Source organism: Solea solea, chromosome 5 (genome assembly GCF_958295425.1).
Source record: "Solea solea chromosome 5, fSolSol10.1, whole genome shotgun sequence".
Classification (NCBI taxonomy): domain Eukaryota; kingdom Metazoa; phylum Chordata; class Actinopteri; order Pleuronectiformes; family Soleidae; genus Solea; species Solea solea.
Window position 1 is genome coordinate 14,577,173 of NC_081138.1, and position 17,724 is coordinate 14,594,896.

At 41.2% G+C, this 17,724-nt stretch overlaps 1 protein-coding gene across 2 annotated transcripts in view; it reads left to right on the top strand.

The window, feature by feature from the left end:
• The window catches only part of tln2a (talin 2a), a 90,477-nt gene that overhangs the window by 30,940 nt on the left and 41,813 nt on the right, over window positions 1-17,724 (top strand). For both annotated transcript variants that reach the window (XM_058628756.1, XM_058628757.1), the window contains exons 3-10: window positions 11,406-11,577; window positions 12,154-12,251; window positions 13,438-13,567; window positions 13,690-13,842; window positions 14,042-14,184; window positions 14,550-14,677; window positions 14,856-14,919; window positions 15,014-15,118. In XM_058628756.1, the coding sequence (XP_058484739.1) occupies window positions 11,442-11,577; window positions 12,154-12,251; window positions 13,438-13,567; window positions 13,690-13,842; window positions 14,042-14,184; window positions 14,550-14,677; window positions 14,856-14,919; window positions 15,014-15,118 (957 nt within the window). In that variant the 5' untranslated portion in view covers window positions 11,406-11,441. The remainder of the gene's footprint in view (window positions 1-11,405; window positions 11,578-12,153; window positions 12,252-13,437; window positions 13,568-13,689; window positions 13,843-14,041; window positions 14,185-14,549; window positions 14,678-14,855; window positions 14,920-15,013; window positions 15,119-17,724) is intronic.

The following is a 17,724-nucleotide window of genomic DNA, read 5'->3' on the forward strand; positions in this document are numbered from 1 at the left end:
AAATAAAAAGACAACAACAAGGTAATAACAATTAATCGGCATGTGACCATAAATTGAATGAAGCATGACCAATAAGCCCTGTGTTTAACTCGAGAGAGAGTGAGATGGTCTGTTTGTCTTTCTCTTCTCTTCTCTGCATGAAACTCGACACCTGTGCTGCTGCTGCTGACAAATGCATCACCTGCTCACCTCAACTATTTGCCAGTCTCTCTCTCTCTCCCTCACTCTCTCGCTGTTTAGTGCTCTGTTGGTCTCTCTCTCCTTCATTTTGCTCTCGGTTTTACGTAGACTCTAATAATCTGCCTGTTTTTTGCAATTTTCAAATGATTGGCACCAGGCAATTATTATTTTATTATATATTTGTCTTTTTGCACTTTTTTTTTTTATTGGAACCTCTATGAATGCTGATACAAGTCACTAAAATGATTGTGTTTCATCCACAAGTTTATATGACAGTTTTGATCGAATTTTTATTATATTTGTAGGAAAAAATACAAGTTTTAAATTAAAAAAATACAAGTGACGGACCATAAGTGTTTATTTAAGTCGGGCAATTCTGTATGTTATGAAACGGGTGTATAGTAAAAGATGGAGGGGAAAATAAAAGGATCATTTATATCTTTGAAGGCAATTTTTAACACCATAATGATAAGTTTAAGCCAAAAAAATATGGAAACACGTCCTTCCATTTGAACTCTCCCTAAGTTCTCTGAAAGACTCTCAATATTAATCAGCCTGAGAAATTATTTAAAGGCAACGCGTTAATTGGAGTCGACCTGAGCAGCCTGTACGCACTGTGTGAGCCACACCATGAACAGGAGTAGAATGTCACTGACTGGCTTGAATGCACTTAGAGAAGGCAGTGACATTACTCATTTCCACACACAGTATGTGTGTGTGTGTGTGTGTGTGTGTGTGTGCGCACGTGGATTCTTGTGGCTGTGGAGTCATAAGTGCATGCTTTTAACCTCCTGGCTGCCACTGCCAGCCTGTCTGGCCTGGCTGATGATGACCTCCCCTTGAACTAAGCCAGCTCACTCATGTGCGACTAAGACTGTGTGTTTTAGATCGGTTCCATTTATGCCTGATGAACTGACGCGGCGAGTCTGGAGGGGATTGTTTACCCCGCGTTTGCATGGGTTTTGACAAGAGTGGTGATACGAAAATGGTTTATCCGGAGATGAGGTTATGTTAGAAGTCTATTCACTTGTTCTCAATGTACGACTAACTGGTAAATAAACCGATGCATTATGTTAGTAGTCAGGAATCTATGCATTTTTGGGGAGGTTGTTCACTTAAGGAAATATTGACTAGTAAAGTAAAGTTAAACACTTGAAAGACCACTCGAGAAGAGTAATGGGAATCTGGGCATCTGGGTTCTAACAAGAGTGCGGTGTGTTTGAAAGCTTCAGTGTGTCAATGCTGTTGATATTACGCTATCTCTGTTTGGTCTGTTCACAAAAGACCAGACCGAGGTAGAGTAATGTGTGCATGTTGTGTCCTTCATCTGAAAACAAGCAATACTATCAGACCTGACTGAGGGGCTGTCCACATGGCAACGGGTTTAGGTTAATAGGTGTACTTTTTTTGCCGGAGAGGTTTTCACACGGAGGCGGCGTTTTAGGGGACCTGAAATGGTAATTTTGGAAAACGCCTCCCAGAGTGGGAACGCCGGCCTCCATGTAGACAGCAAAGACGCTACTTTAGGAAAACGTCATATTCCCAGCTCTCTCTTGCGCTGCCATTCATTGTTTTGTGTTTGGAGATTGTCAGTTTTACCAACTACTGTCAATGAATAGTCAGTCTGAAAAGACACTAGATATCACTAGAACACGTCTTGTCTTTAGAGATTACACACACGGGGGTGAAAAAAAGAGGAATCGTCAAATAAACGGAGGAGAAAACAAAACCTATTTTTACTTGAATAAACAAAACGGAACAGTGATTGTTCCGCACACAGTCAGCTGTAAATACAGTTGGATGGATCTCACTCGTGCATCGTGAATTGTGCATTTCCTTCTCGTAAAGTATCTAAGTTTATGACAGAATTTGCCAGATATTTAAATTAAAAAAAGTCACCAGCGGTGTGTAACGTCGCTAAATATGCACACGGAAACGGCACGAAACGTACATTTAAACAAACCGACATTATTTCCCTTTCTTTCCCCTGGCTCGGTCTATTCTGTTATTATATCTGTAATGTGTATTATTGTGTTTACACCTGTGCTAACTGCTGAAATACCTGATTTGTTTTTGTTCTAGTTTTCAGTCACACTCCTATTTGTAGCTCTCACTTTACTTGTGTAATGTTGCTGTTGCCTCTGTCTGTCATGACATAAAGCAAATCACTTCCTGGTTGCGGTGCGGGAAAGTTGCCCGGCAACACAAGGTCTAAACACCATTATACTGAGGAACACGGAGAGAGTCATGTGGAGCTGATGGGGGGGTAATTAGCATTGTGTGACCTCATTTGACAATGGCGTGACTGTAACAGACTAAAGTGAAGTTTAAGTTCTCCCACTCTTCATCTTCTCCCTTGTGAGGAAACTCAAACAACACCAAGACACTGATCTCACCACTGCTTCTATCCAAACTCTCCATTTAGTTATGTAAACCTAGACCTTTCCCACTGCTCGCTGCTGGAGATGCTGTTCATTAACAGGGCTTGTGTGTTTATTGTTGCAACTATGACAACGGACATCCTCTGGCCCTAAAGAAGCAAGAAGTCTTAATTATGTCTGAACCTAAATAAACCGTATTCCATGCAGAGCGGTATCGACAAAGTGGTGCATTTCCCGGACTAATTATCATTATTATTAATATTATTATTATTTAGTGGCGTACAAAATGGAGGGCTCATAGTACTGTGTATTATCTGCCCAGAACAAATCCGTCTCTGCACAATGTGCATTTGAAGCCCGAGTCACGGTCGGATCCAGAGCAACATCATTTGCTAAAATAACTTTTCTGATTGAAACTTTTCATCTTGTTTTATTATGCATCATAGTATTTGAAATAGCGTGTGTCACACTGAAAGCCACTGTCATCTGATGATGAGGTTGTGTTGTTACTTTTGATAATGTCTGTCTGTCTCTTTGTGAGCAACACAACTAAAAAAAAAACAAAGGCTGCAGGGAGTACAGGGTGGATTTTGATTACATTTTCTGCAGATGTTTGGTATGACTGAAGGAAGATGTGATTAGATTCTGGTCTGTTTTCGGACTTATTGTTTTTCTTGAATTATAGGAGTGTGTGTTGACTCTATGGGGGCAACACTGTGTTGTTTGTGGTTTGCGTTCTCCAGTCTTGCACGTGTGGTTTTCCATGCATGAACAATAGGCTTAAACTTGAAATCAGGAAAAAAAGGCAACAAGTTGCTAAATTAAACCTTGTTTTCCACCACGTGTGACAGTGCAGTTCAGCTCGCCACGGTGCGGTTTGGAGTGGTAAACCCTGATCTGGCTTACTTTTCCGGGAAGGGGTGTGTGAGCTGGATGGAGACACAGAAGTAGGTCACCAACAAATTCCGTGAAAATGAAGAACGTGACACTGTGAACAATTGAGGACATCCAGGATTTTATGTTCTTTCTTTTGGACATGTGGCTGTTTATCACAAGAAGAAGACTAGCTATGTGTCTCTAGCTCCACCTGTAGGAGCTGGACCACTGTGCTTGGTGTACCAAAGTACACAGATAGGTTATTATAGTGCCCTTGCAGCATTTGACAATGGAAATGCTAATAATAGTGTAACATAACATAACGTACCAAACTGTACTACTTGGTGAAAAAAGGGGCTTTAGACAAAGGTTACTCCGTGGTAGATTATACAGCAGATGGCCTCATTAGCATCTTTTTGTTGACCCAGTTTGGCCCTGGTGTCGAAACCAGGCGACCAATATGCTCCGGTCAAATATTGAATATAGCCCATGTCCCAGAATTCATGTGGGACTGGCCTGTTGTGGACTCTTCTACTATTGGACTAGAGAGCGTGTTACTGTAATAGGGCCCAGGCATTCCCAGCAGGCACTGCTCTAGTCTCATTGATCCGTTGAACAATGGCTACATGTTCCACTGTCCACTTTCATTTTCCTTTTATCTGGTGAGCTTTTGTCTGGCAGTTTTCTCTTAATGAAATCGACTCCTGTGCACACACGGTGGGAAAACCTGCGTTTGCCGCTCCCTGTGCGATGCCTGTTTTTGCCTTAGGTGTGATATCTGTGCATCTGCAAACGTCAAAGCCCAGGAAGCTTTAACACGTCTGTGTGTGAGGCCCCATGTATGTCAAACAGAGCCCCGTCTATACTCATCAAGGCTCTCCACAGTGGGAAATCAGTTAAGTACGTATTCATATATGTTGTATGATTTAGGTGCAGTTTTCCCTTCAGTGACTGTGACATCCCTCCAAAATTGAAGCATTCAGGGCGACGTCACTTCTGCTCCTGGCAACTGGGTTGTGAGAGTCGAGCAAAACAACAGTATCATCTTTCCCAGTGACCTCACCGCTGCAGCGTCTTTGAAGTAGATGTACTACATCTTCACTGTGTGCTTTCTTTGCAGGGTCAATTTGACATGAAGTAGACAAGAAGAACCTCGAGGCCTTGGCTTCTTGAATGCCGCTGAGTTAGACTTTGTTCACAAGCAAAGCTTTCTCCTGTAACGGCATGTATTCAGCTCCAGCTGAACCACGCGGGGCTCTTATTCTGTGCATCAGTTATTCTTTTTTTTTTATATATATATTCATCAGGGTATCCGACAGATTTGTTTCTTGTTCTTAAATTTTATGCTCGCGTATTTTACGCTTGCTATAGCAAGTGGAATAAAAAGCCCACAGAGTGAACCTGAGTTTGCGTCGATGCAGCACCCAGTGCTTATTGAAATCAAACATACTTTTTTGTTGATATGCTAATGTAATCATTGTCGGCACTAACATGTTATATATTAGACATAATGGAAGAAATGTCTACTTAATGTGCGCTTGCTCAGTTGATGTATTGGCATGTTAACCGCTATTATTACTGCATAAAGTAAAGGCTTTTTAAAGGTGTTTAACAGGAATGGGCTTAGAAGGTTAAAGTTATTACGCTGGGGTTAATGAATGTGTGTATTAAATTAGTCATTCTCAAACACTGGGTCGCAATCCACAGATGGGTCACAAGAGAAGATTTTCTTTTTTATACATTTACAAGCTATTTTTTCTGGTTTTTACTGAAGATTTATATCTGTTGTAGGGAACATTTCAAAAGGGCACCCTAGGTATTACAGAAATGTCAGTAACGTTATATTACGCACATTATTTGTTTTATGCTTTTTTTTTGTGGGTTTTTTGTCGTATATTTTACTGAAGTTAGTCCCAATATACTGTATATCTTCCTACAGTTGTCAAGGTGTAAACAAAGAGTGCAGAAGTGTGTAGGAATGTGGAATATGTGGTACATTCTGTGGGAATCCATCTGTCAGAGGATTACCAAAGTCACCCTCTGGGATCTATGGATGTCGTATTTAACCAGGGCTCTCAGTCTCCGCTCTCATTGAATATAAAGGGTTTCTGCTATCGCACAGAAATGGCTCTGTTGAATATTCTTTATTTGAGGCTGCAGTAGATCAAAGCAGTGTAGGTGTGACTGGTGCAGTTGGGTTTAAAGTCAGGAGGGGGAGGGAGTGTTGAGCTTGTATATTACAGTGTGGGAGCGTTCGGTGTATTAATGATTATGGCTTTGTGTGTTCTCACTCTGTGTGAGCGTTATTTGTGGCTTAGAAGCCTCCTTGTTTGCTTCCAAGGACTCCTTTTATTCCGTTTCATGGTTTTTGTGATATTGGACAAATGTGTATACAAAAAAAAAACCACGACTGCTAAGAGAGGCCAGAAGAGGCCATCTCTTCTTGCTCTTTTGAGGCAGGATATGCTATTGATGAGGAGCAAAGCTGGGATGTAGACAAGTGAATCAGGTGGCAACATCCTGGTGCAGCAGGTGGATGAATTGTTTGGTCACATAAAGGAGACGGACAGGTAAATAAAACATGCAGGCAAACAGACAGGGCCTGTGTCTAGAATCTTGATGAATATACCAGTAACGGAGGGAGATGAAGATGAGAGTGAAGCAGCCGGTCCCCGTAGATGAGATTACCCAGCTGCAGTCATTACCGTAAATGTAGCTTTTCCTTTTTTCATATGGAACCGAAGCTGCTTATGGTGTTAAGGTGTTTCTGCCACACTTTATTTGTATAAATAATAAAATTGACTGAGTGCCGTTTGTCATGTTTAAACCCCCTGAAGCTCTTTGTTAGTACTTTTATCAACTTGTAATCTTAAGTGACTCAAAAATCCAGGACTTTTTTTATATTTATTGAATGACTGTTGGTTACTGTCAAACATAACATCAAGGCATTAAACTTTCCAGAGTTGTGTTTGTGACCAACTGTGGAAATATTTCATCTTCAATTTATGGGTCAGACCATTGGAGGGATTTTTTTTACTTTTCTATCAGTGTAGAGCTGAACAATTTTAATGAACAATTAGCGAATTGCGAAAGCTGCAATTTAATTCTATTAAGTTCTGTTTCCGTTTGCTCGTATTATATTCTGTGCCCAGAAAATGCACAACGTAAATGTTAGAAACAGTTTATATCATTCATTTGTCATCCTTGAATTAGAGCGGGGGTGTCAAACATACGGCCCGAGGGCCAGAACTGGCCCATGAATTTGTGAAAATTTCTAATAATAATGTGAAATACTGTATTTTTTTTCAATATTGTTGAAATTGCACTTATTTACCTCAAGACATTTCAGGTTCATAATATGTTTTGTAAAAAAAAGATACTTTGCTATGCTATTGTTTTACTGGTCCGGCCCACTGGAGCTCAAATTGCTCCGTTTTACACCCCTGAATTAGAATGTAGCAGTTTATATTTTGATAGTATCTCATGTGGTAATGCTCCATCTAGTTTTAAATCTATAACCTATGAAATATTAAACTGAAGACTTAAAAAACAAAGTTAAGTTGGAAGTTTAGAGATGTTGGCACATGATCATCATGGCTACTAAAACTGAGCTTATGACTGCTGTACGCACACTGCAGCCTTACGCTTGTTTGTTTCGGTGACTGAACGATCACATTTGATCTCAATGAATCCTTTCTCACAGCAGGAAACAGAAGTTAGAATATTCTGTTGCTAATTCAGATTAGGAGGACGGAGGAGAGACTTTTCCTTCGCATAATAAAGCAAAGTCTGTTTTGAAGACTTTAACTGTGAATCAGACTGTGAGTCCCTTCTGTGAATGTGGTGTTTGTGTGCAGGGAAGAAACCTATTATTCACAGAGGATTTACGCCTGACACAGGTGAACAGGGTTTAAGGGAAAGATGAATAACCCATGTCATGTGACATAACCAATAACAAAAGAGGATTAAATGTGAGGTGATTGATCTTTGTCGTGAAGGTTGGCCTTCACTTTATACACACCTGCATATGAATGACAAAGAAGGAGGTTGTTGTTCACATTATGACAAACACGGGGGATATAATCTGCGTGGCATACGTTCACATGCAGGAGAATCTCTGGAGGTCCCAAGTGAGAATCAGAACATTCACCCATTCACTGCTGACATTAACCAGAGATTATACTTACGAGCCAGCAGGAGAATCTCCAGAGGGACACATGCAGCCCCTCTGGTGAGTCTTTGGGGATCAGGGTTTATCTGGAAAGAGCTTCAGAGTGTTGGACTATTAAGTTGCATTTCCACCAAACAGCGCCGGACACTTCAGCTGGACACAGCACGGTTTGGAAAAGTAAACCCGAAACAGGCTTTTGTTGCGGGCTGTGAAAGCTGGATGGCTGAAACTAATTGTGGAGTAAAAGACATAAAAATTGCAAATAGGGCCTGTATGTGGTGCGAATGGAAAAACATAAGATAATATTCTGATATCACATTTTTAATGTTGAAAAACCTTTAAAGCCCATACATCCTGTTTCCCTTCTGTGCCACTCTTATGTTGCCTGCTTCAAAAGAGGAGTAAGGTTTAAAAAAATATTCAAATAGTTATTTTTATTATTGATTAATCTGTTGATTATTTTCTCGATGGATCTATTTGTTTGGTTCAGTGTAAAAGGTAAAAGAAAAGTGTATAATATTGATTACCTCAAAATGACGTTGACATTTAAAAAGCTCAAATTGCATAACCTTTTTATTTATCCAAAAAAAAAGACGAAATATTGATTAATAGAAAATGAGCAATTAATATAGTAGTGGATTAGTGATTGTCGGTTCAGCCGTACACAAAATGAGAGAGCGCTGGAATGGTCGGCCTCATATTCCTGCAGGCTTTAAAGTCTGCTGATCAAATGTATTATTTTCACTTTGACTCTAACGCAGGCGTGATGGAGGGACATTGTTGCACCAAACAAGTCAGACATTCATTAAACCCCAGCGCTGCTGAGTCCACCCGCTGGTTTCACATTACAAATACAATTACAGTGAAATGAAAAGGCACCTCAGGGTTTGGTGGATTGAGACGATGCTGTTCACATTACAGATGATAAAGCATGATGTAGCATGATGGTGAAATCAATGAAAAGAGATTTTTCAGTTTGTAGTTTCACGGCCGTAACTTTTTTTTTCTTTTTTTCTTCACAGTCCAGTTTCTACAATGCTGGTGTTTCCACTGATAACCATTTCATCATGTTATGACTGTATCTGGCTCTGTTCTCTGTGCTTCCTCTTATCTCGTTACTTCCTCCCGCTGATTGTCTGCCCATTAATCTGGATTGTTGCGGCCGATGCTACAGGAGTCGCGGACTAAGAGATGAACATCGCATTATTTCTGTGGTTTTGAGCAATTTGTTTTCACGGAGGTGAACAAGCATCGCGGAGGCTCCGGTCTGTGATTAAATCAAGACAGGAAGAGGAAAGAAAAGGAAAGTCTGTAACCGTGACCCTCAAACGGATGCTGATGCTTTGTTGGATTCGTACAGATGGAGAACTTGTAGTATTTAAAAAAAATATCTTCATAAATCACCGTCGGGCTGTCAGAGTTCACACAAAGTCGCTTTTGTCGTTTTTAATTTGAGTTATCATCTGAGGGGGTCGGCCTCTAAAAGTCTTTACAGTCATGATTGTTCCTTTTGGGAAGGAACTTTTCATTGGGACAAATTTAGTTATTCACAGTACGTGATTACCGGAACATCAACAATAAGAATAATATGCTCATAGCGTCATAATGGATGTGATTTTGTGCAGTACTTGAGCTTAAAGTTCTATTTGGAGCTGATGGTGTGAATTGAAGCCAATTGTAAGGGAAGTATTTGGCTTTTGTCCAACCTCTATCAGCGGGAGGTTCATGGAAGTGCTTGACCGAGACAGAGCCTTGAGCAATAACTGAGAAATGTACAGGCTGCACCGAAATGTTATGCACTAAAGGAGGCAGTGATTCAATCCAGAATAAGATCAGACGTGGATTTTAATATCATCTGCTTTAGTGCCGTCTTCAAAAGCCTGCCTAAAAATGTTGTTTCTGTTGTTTAAAATGAATGTGACATGGAAAATCATTACCTTTGCCTTCATTATGTAGTCTATTCCCGGCTGGATTATTACACATTTCAGCTCCACGATAGCACAGAGCAGGGTGTGCCAGACTAACACCTTCACTCCTGTATGTGAACACATCTCACGTAGGGACAAGATTCTGAAGGTCTCGGTCGGGGTCAGAAGCCAGCAGAGCACATGAGGGGCCGTCTGTGTACTTCAGCCACGGCCCCGCACATTTGAACTCTGACCTTTTGGTCTTTCCCCAGACACAGAGGAGACCTGTGTCTGCGTTGGCTCCAGACAGGAGCTGCTCTGTTAGGGAGGTCAGCTCTTTCTTCTCCCTTTTTTCCTCTGTTTTCGAGTCTTAGTGAATCACAGCAGTGTTGAACCATAACATCTGCAAACTTTCCTTTCCTAGATGTTTTTGTTTTCGGTCTAAAGTAGAGATTTTCCCTCAAGACTAAGTGAAATTGAATTTCAGTGTGAAAAGTAAGAGAACAATCAGAAAGAAGGCAACCTGGCATCGCAAGACTAATTTCCCTATTGTTAGAGGGTCTCAGATCTCTAAGTTCTGTGGTAACAGAACTGTCCCACAATCAATTAGAATAAATCATGATTTATAACAATTTAAAAGAGGAAAAAGGTGTCTTAATCTCTCGTCCTTAATCTGAATGGGCAATACAGCCTAATCTGGCCCCCAGACCAGCTTTATCCAACTTCGTGTGACTGAAAGTGACTACCAAAAAAAATTAAATAAAAGGCAGCGTTATGAATCTGTGGTACCTTAGGCACTCACGCTGTCATTGGCACACACACGGGATGATGTCAAATAGAGGTAGAGTTACTGCAAGTGCAGACCTCGTGTTTCAGAAGCCTTGAGGTTACTTAAACTCAAAAAGTGTGGCACGCATGACTTCAGAAAGCTCTTTTTCTTGCTCTATTTTCAAATTGGATGTTTTTCAAGGACATTTACATTTACATTTTATTCTTCTTCTTTTTTTTTGCATTTAAAAAATGTGAATTTCTACAAATTAGGATAAGTTTAGATAGAATTAAGTGCTGATAAAAGTCAGTGATAGGCATAAGGCCCTTCTCTTCCTTTTATCACGCTCACTATGGCTGCACAGGGAGAAAAGAGTTACACTGCTGTGTCTCCAGCTGCAGGTGAAGTGGGTTTTATTGGGGTCTTTTCCTCAAAACAGCTGCTCGCGACGACTTAAAATGCCACGAGACGACAACGATCCCGAATGGTAACCGTTGAACAAAGTGCTGAAACTCTGCTATAGAGAACATCAGCTGCAGATTCAGCTGATGCTGTGAACTATGTCACATTGTTACACTTAAACAAACACGTGCAGCTGCTTATTTGGTTATCATTTGTATTATTTTGTGCCATGAATGGCAGCTCACCTGTTTTTTGTTTGTGGTTAAGTTTATAGCTCGTGTGAGAATGCAGAGTACGCTGTAGCTGGACATTTCTTGCCGCTTGTTGTATACGTGGGGATTATAATGTTTGTTCTGGCTCTCGTCGATGTTTGTCATGGGTGAAGCTGCAGATTAGGATGCAGCATTTGAATGCTTCGTGTCCTCTTTCATGGAGAATCGACTCTCCACCTGTCCAGCTGTTGTAAGGTGCTTTTTGCCTTATTTGTTTTTAAGTGTTTTTTTTTCCCTCAGCAATATTCAGAGACTTTCTTTGTCCCCAGCAGGGACCAGATGGGACCCTCTAAAGAAAAACAAAAAAAAAAAAGGGATACATTTGTCAACCACTCTTGTTTATATATAACAAAGGCCTCACTGTGCACAAATGATTTCTTTCTCTGCATTTATAACAAAAATAAAATAAGATTTTGTGCCACTCAGCTGTCCTCCGTCTGTGTGCAGGTGTAGCTGCCGCCCCCGTCCACCCCACCTGCAAAGATGGTGGCGTTGTCGCTGAAAATCTGCGTGCGCCAGTGCAACGTTGTAAAGACGATGCAGTTCGAGCCCTCGACAGCCGTTTACGATGCCTGTCGGATCATCAGAGAGCGAGTCCCGGAGGCTCAGACTGGACAAGGTGAGGATGACTGTGGAACTGCAGGATGGGATGCAAAAGGGGAAAAAAAAATAGTGGAGTGACAGCCATCGGATTGATGTAGCTGTGGTTGGAGCTGGATCACCACAGTGTCTACGGCTCGTTTACACTGTGACTGATCACTGAGAATGTGACTTTATTTGTTCCGGCTAAAACCAGAGCTGCTAGTCAGAATGTGACCGTTTTGCTAAGTCATGCTTATTATTCACTTGATAATTCAATTCAGAAAATGTAAAGAAGTCTATGTTTGTATTGCTTGTCACGACACATGCTTTCTTTTCTGTCTTTTATAACATGTTATATTGTATGATAAAGTAGTGCCAAGATCAGACTACAGAGTATTTCTTGGCCGGACGAGCCCTCAGCATTCCGATTTACTAACATCACAAAAGCACCGTGTAAAATGTGTCACCTCTGTGAGGTATGGTGGAATATATATCATTCTTTAGGGCAGGATTATTATGGAGCTGATATTCTGTAGTCTGGTCTTTCCTCATGGAACAACTTTCACCACAGTAGTGTCTGTATCTGTGCTGACGCTTGTCCTCACTCCTCCAGCTTCAGACTACGGTCTGTTTCTGTCTGATGAAGACCCAAGAAAAGGCATCTGGCTGGAGTCGGGAAGGACACTGGACTACTACATGCTCCGTAATGGGGTAAATACATCACCCTGTTTAACCCGCACATTCAAATGTGCCGTGAATGAAAGACCGTTGCCATGGAGAGATAGTGTGGCAAAGGTTAAACACTTGAAGAGTAACACTGTGACTAAAAACCCTGGAGAGAGATATGTGTAAAGCTTTGACACGGACAAACACATCAACAGAACACGCAGTTACCTTGGGAGCTGTTTGTGACAAACCCTTGAAAGACATTCATGAATTATATTGACCTGGATGAACTCATTAGCAGCACTTAGAGGAGCTTCTTATATGCACACACACACACGCATACACTTAATTCAAATGTGTATACGTTCAAATCATGTGACCAGATGTTGCATAAACTTTAACGCCCGAGTCCAGCTGTGCTTCTTGCGAAGTGTTTACTGGCGAGTATTACGGTCTATTTTTGTTTGAGAAGTTAATGACACGCTTTTATGGTGGCGGAGGAAGTAAAATTCTCACACAATATTTCAGTTGTAGGTGTTTATTCATCCGCCAAAGACAATTAAAACCAAGCGGCTCTGGAAACAGGCCGTGGACAAACGTGACGTCCAGTGTCATTCACATGCAAATCTCACGGGAGTACGAAACCAGCACATCGGAGTGAGGAAATGAGAAAAAAAAAAGGGGGGGGCAGGATAAAATTGGATGGGAAGAAAACAGGAACATCAAAGGGAGCGTTTTACAAGTGTGTTTAAAGAAGGGCTCTGTTCAGCTGTGGATCCTCTGCCTGCTTGTTTTTGGAGTCGTGATTCCTGCTGTTGAAGCCCTGACTCCGGTTCCTCGTGTACCCGGGAGGCCTTTCCCTCTCTCTAAAGCTCTGCTTTTGGGTTTTGCAGCTCCCAAATGGTTTCTCCTCTTAAACTCCACCAAAGGCATGCCAGGTAGAAGGCGTGACCGTGACCAATTATTCTGAACCAAATCTCTCCTCATTGTTGTGATTGGTAGAGAGCAGCGGGTTGTGAGAGGCAGCCGTTAAATGAGGTTTTCTGCCCTATATTCTCACCAGGATACTCTGTCTCTCTCTCTCTCTCTCTTTCTTCCCTACTGAATATATGTGAGACTTTTTTCCAGGGATTAATCAAATGTTCCCTTACACAAAGTCTATATTTCTATATTTTAATACATTCCTTCTTTACTGACCCTTTCCCTCTCATTTGTGTTTGTTTGTGAGCAGGATATCCTTGAATACAAGAAGAAGCAGAGGCCACAGAAAATCAAAATGTTGGATGGGGCAGTGAAAACCATCATGGTGGACGATTCCAAAACAGTGGGAGAGCTTCTTGTGACTATATGCAGTAGAATAGGTGCATGGTCTCTCTTCACCTTTTGTTATTGCAAACACACGTCAAAGCGAAACCCAAGTGTTGCTGCATGAACGCATGAAGGACACGTGGGCGTTAATACTCCTGTGCCTGTGCGACTCCAGGTATCACCAACTACGAAGAGTACTCCGTCATCCAGGAGTTGGTGGAGGAGAAGAAGGACGATGGGATGGGCACGCTGAAGAAGGACAGGACGCTGCTGCGAGACGAGAGGAAGATGGAGAAGCTGAAAGCCAAACTGCACACGGATGATGAACGTGCGTACAACAGCAGCATTTGCCTTCGTGGTTGTAGCTGACCGTAGTTGAGGCTTTTAAAATAACCCGCTGGCTTGATAAGGACGGGTTGTTGAAACCTATAATCCTCTTTAGATAAAGGGCTCATTCTGGGGCAGTGAATACGAACCATTCGTAACCTGATGTTTGTATAACAACAACTGCTGTTGTGTGTCGACAGTGAACTGGCTGGACCACAGCAGAACATTCAGGGAGCAGGGCGTGGAAGAGAGCGAGACGCTTTTACTCAGACGCAAGTTCTTCTACTCGGACCAGAACGTGGACTCGCGGGACCCGGTCCAACTCAATCTGCTTTACGTACAGGTCTGACCCTCGTTGACTCGGAGAACCTCCTCCTTATTCCCTGTCTAGTAAAACCTGTGACTGTGACAACAGAGGCAGATTGGTGCCATTTTTGTGCCTTAAACTAGATCAGATATTATTATATATTATTACAGAGCTGACGGGACACTGTAGCCTGAGGTTTCCCCTCACTAATCTCCACATGAGAATGTTACTATACACCTGAAAATAGACTTCACCGTCCATGTCTTCGTCTTTTTGGAATTTGTGTCTCCGACCAAACCTTTTACAGAGTTTTACAATCTTGATTTTAGTCCCATTATTTTTAGTCCACTTTCTTGTTTCTGTTCATTTTAAGTGTTTTTGTTTTTTTTCTTCTCTTTCAGGCTCGAGATGACATCTTGAATGGTTCTCACCCTGTATCGTTTGACAAGGCCTGTGAGTTCGGAGGCATTCAGGCCCAGATCCAGTTTGGACCTCACATAGAGCACAAGCACAAACCTGGGTTTCTGGAGTACGTGTCTTGTCTCTTTAGCAATGCTTTCATGTGGCAAAGTCCAGGTGTATTTGAAAACACGAGGCATATACAGAACCTCTACGCCTCTTCAACCTCTAAGGTTGCAGAAAAAAAAAAAAAAGAAAAAGTCAAAAATCATCTTTTGAATTAATCTCCTTTTTCATTTCGATCTTAGTTTGAAGGAGTTTCTACCCAAAGAATACATCAAGCAGAGAGGAGCTGAGAAGAAGATATTCCAGGTATATTGTTCTTTTGATTCACTGTTAGTTTGTGTTGATGTGGAAGCTGTGCAATTGTTCACTGTGTGTAATGTTTGTGTAACTGTGCCTGCAGGACCACAAAAACTGTGGGGAGATGACAGAGATAGAAGCTAAAGTCAAGTATGTCAAGCTTGCGAGGTCTTTGCGGACGTACGGCGTCTCCTTTTTTCTGGTCAAAGTAAGTGGAAAAATCTTGCATTTATGTCTCTGCTTTAAAAAAAAAATATAGTAGAGAATCACTGTAAAATGTTATTCAAAGAAAAGGAAAAGATTATTCACCCTCAGAGTGGGGGGGGAAAAAAAGAAGAAGCCTGAAGGTACTTTTCTCTTAAAATTCTTTTTATAATTTCAAAACAAGGAAGCAGCTTTTGGACTTAGTCGGACTGCAGTCGGAGCCTTTTATCTCCAAAGTGTGAAATCTGTTCTCTGAAGTCGCTGCTCACCGGATAAAGGAGGTCGAGTGCAAAACTCAGCAGGAGGGGAAAATATTTGTATCAGAAGCTTCACCAAAAACCAAGAGTCACTGTTTCTATTATACGCATGATAAAAAAAAAAATGCCTTACTGCAAAACCAAAAGAGTCACTGAAAGAAAGATGGATAGATAATAAAGCCTTAACAAAACAATGTGTGGTATTATTTTGTATTTGTATCTTCACATAGAAAAAATATATATATTGAGAAGTCTAAAAACCCTCTAGGGGCTTGAATATTGGAGTTCTCCCGTGAGCATTTTACACAAACTAAACTAAACAAATAAAATCTTTAGGCACAGACAGTCACGCACCAAAATCAAACAGTCATATGTCTCTTGTTAAGTGCAATTTTCCAGATAGAACTACAAGATAACAATCTATAACAATTTATTTAAAGCCTAATTTGTAAGCGCATAAGTGAGTTCACAGTTCTTTTTAAACTGCTGTGAAGACAAATTGCAAAACTGCACTGGCAGACTTTGAATGTGACAGTCTGTCGGCAAGAGGAGCAGGTGGAATAAATATGACGTTTGTAGCTCAATGCACATGTGATGAAAGGAAGAGGAAAGTGCTTTTACTTCATGAACTGTGTAGAAATGAAAAGACAGTTCGCTTGATAAACACTGAGGGCAGCATAATGAGGAAACGGTGCCTAAATATTGTAACAACTATTGTATGGATAAACCATTGGATGATGGGATTTACCTTTGATACCAACATCCATGGCGATTTTTGTGGTTATGCTCCTAATATGAGGTTTCTAAATTAAGGTTTCATCAATCGGTACACCCAGAAATGGTGACATATCAGATATATTTAATTCCAGTTACAATTTTGAAAAACTGGGTCACAAAGAATCAGTAATCAGTGCTCGTATCTTCAGAATAATGCTTCGCTTCCTCACTGCCGTCTGCTGCTTTTGTTGCACAAATGTTGTCATGATGCAAAAAAGTTGGTCACCGCAGTTGAAAGGATTCCTTTGTTCGTTTATAAAATTATAATTTGAAATAAGTTATAATGATCTCACCTTTCACAAGACTATTTCGTCCCGTCATAAATTCTCAATGTGCGCCCAGAAGACGTCCATTTTTCCGCCATACGTCTCTCACAGCTCTTGTTTCACTGACTCAACTAATTTGCGGTGACATCACCTCGTCCACAGGAAATCCTTTGCCCTCCTGGATGGAAACCAAATGTTGCCTGTGCAGCCGAGCACAGCGCGCGGGTTATTTCAGAGCAAGTGGGAGTGAAGGGGTGGGAATGAGGGCAAAGTGGTGGATGTCTCACAGACAAACCTGAGACACTGAGTCTCCTAAATTAATTCCACTGCCTGTGGTGCTGACTGACAGGAACTATTTGCTGATTTCCAGTTTCTAGTATCTGTGGAGCTGCTCTATGACATTAGTGACAGATATTATTTTTTCTTTCCTTATATTCCACATTTTTTGACAAGAGGGGCATCCACATCATAAAGTGGTGGAATCTTCCCTGTCTGCTCCTATAAATTGCTTTCAGTTTTTCTGAGTTTGGTGCTGAGCTTTTGCAGAAAATAAGATCATTACTTCCGTCAAGGAGGCATTTGTCCGTTTGTTTGTGATTAGCATGTCTGTAAAAAGTAAAGGACAGATTTTGATGGGGATTTGTAGGTTATGGCTCAGAAAAGGAAGCCATGTGATTTTAATTAAATCACTTAAATGGTGATTAGGATTCAGTTTCAGGATTTAAAAGAGTTTTGTTAATAATTAAAAATCTTGGTGTTGCTTGAGATCTGTATTGACACTGGGTAACTGCGCGGACTTGATGGAGGTTTATGATCTCTGAGTGCTTTCTCAGGTTTTTGGTATCAGCTTGAAATAGGAAAGGAAAGGAGAACATCACATTGCATTTTGCTGTAATTGCCTCTTTTGCCTGGCAGTTCTTACCTTTTCACCAGTGGATTTCATCACCACCACAGGATAAGAGCAATCGTGAAGTCTATGAAATACAAGTTCTTCATTAAATTACAGCTCAACCTGTTAAGTCACTCCTAATTTCCTTTAGTCTTGTACCCTGTTAAGCCTATAACACCCAAACGGTTCCGCTCTTTAGCCTCAGATCTGAGTTCTCCCCAATCAGTTTTGACTTCTTATCTGCGCGGCGCCTTTATCGTTCTCCATGATCCTCCGGCGTAACCGCGTGGAGCAGAAACATCTCAAAAATATGTATGGAAAAAGAAAAAAAGCCAGCCTATAGTTCTAACCCATAAACCTCTGGAGGCCCTTGAGAGTTTACAGGCCTTCGGGGACTTTTTTACACAACTCACCTCTTTGC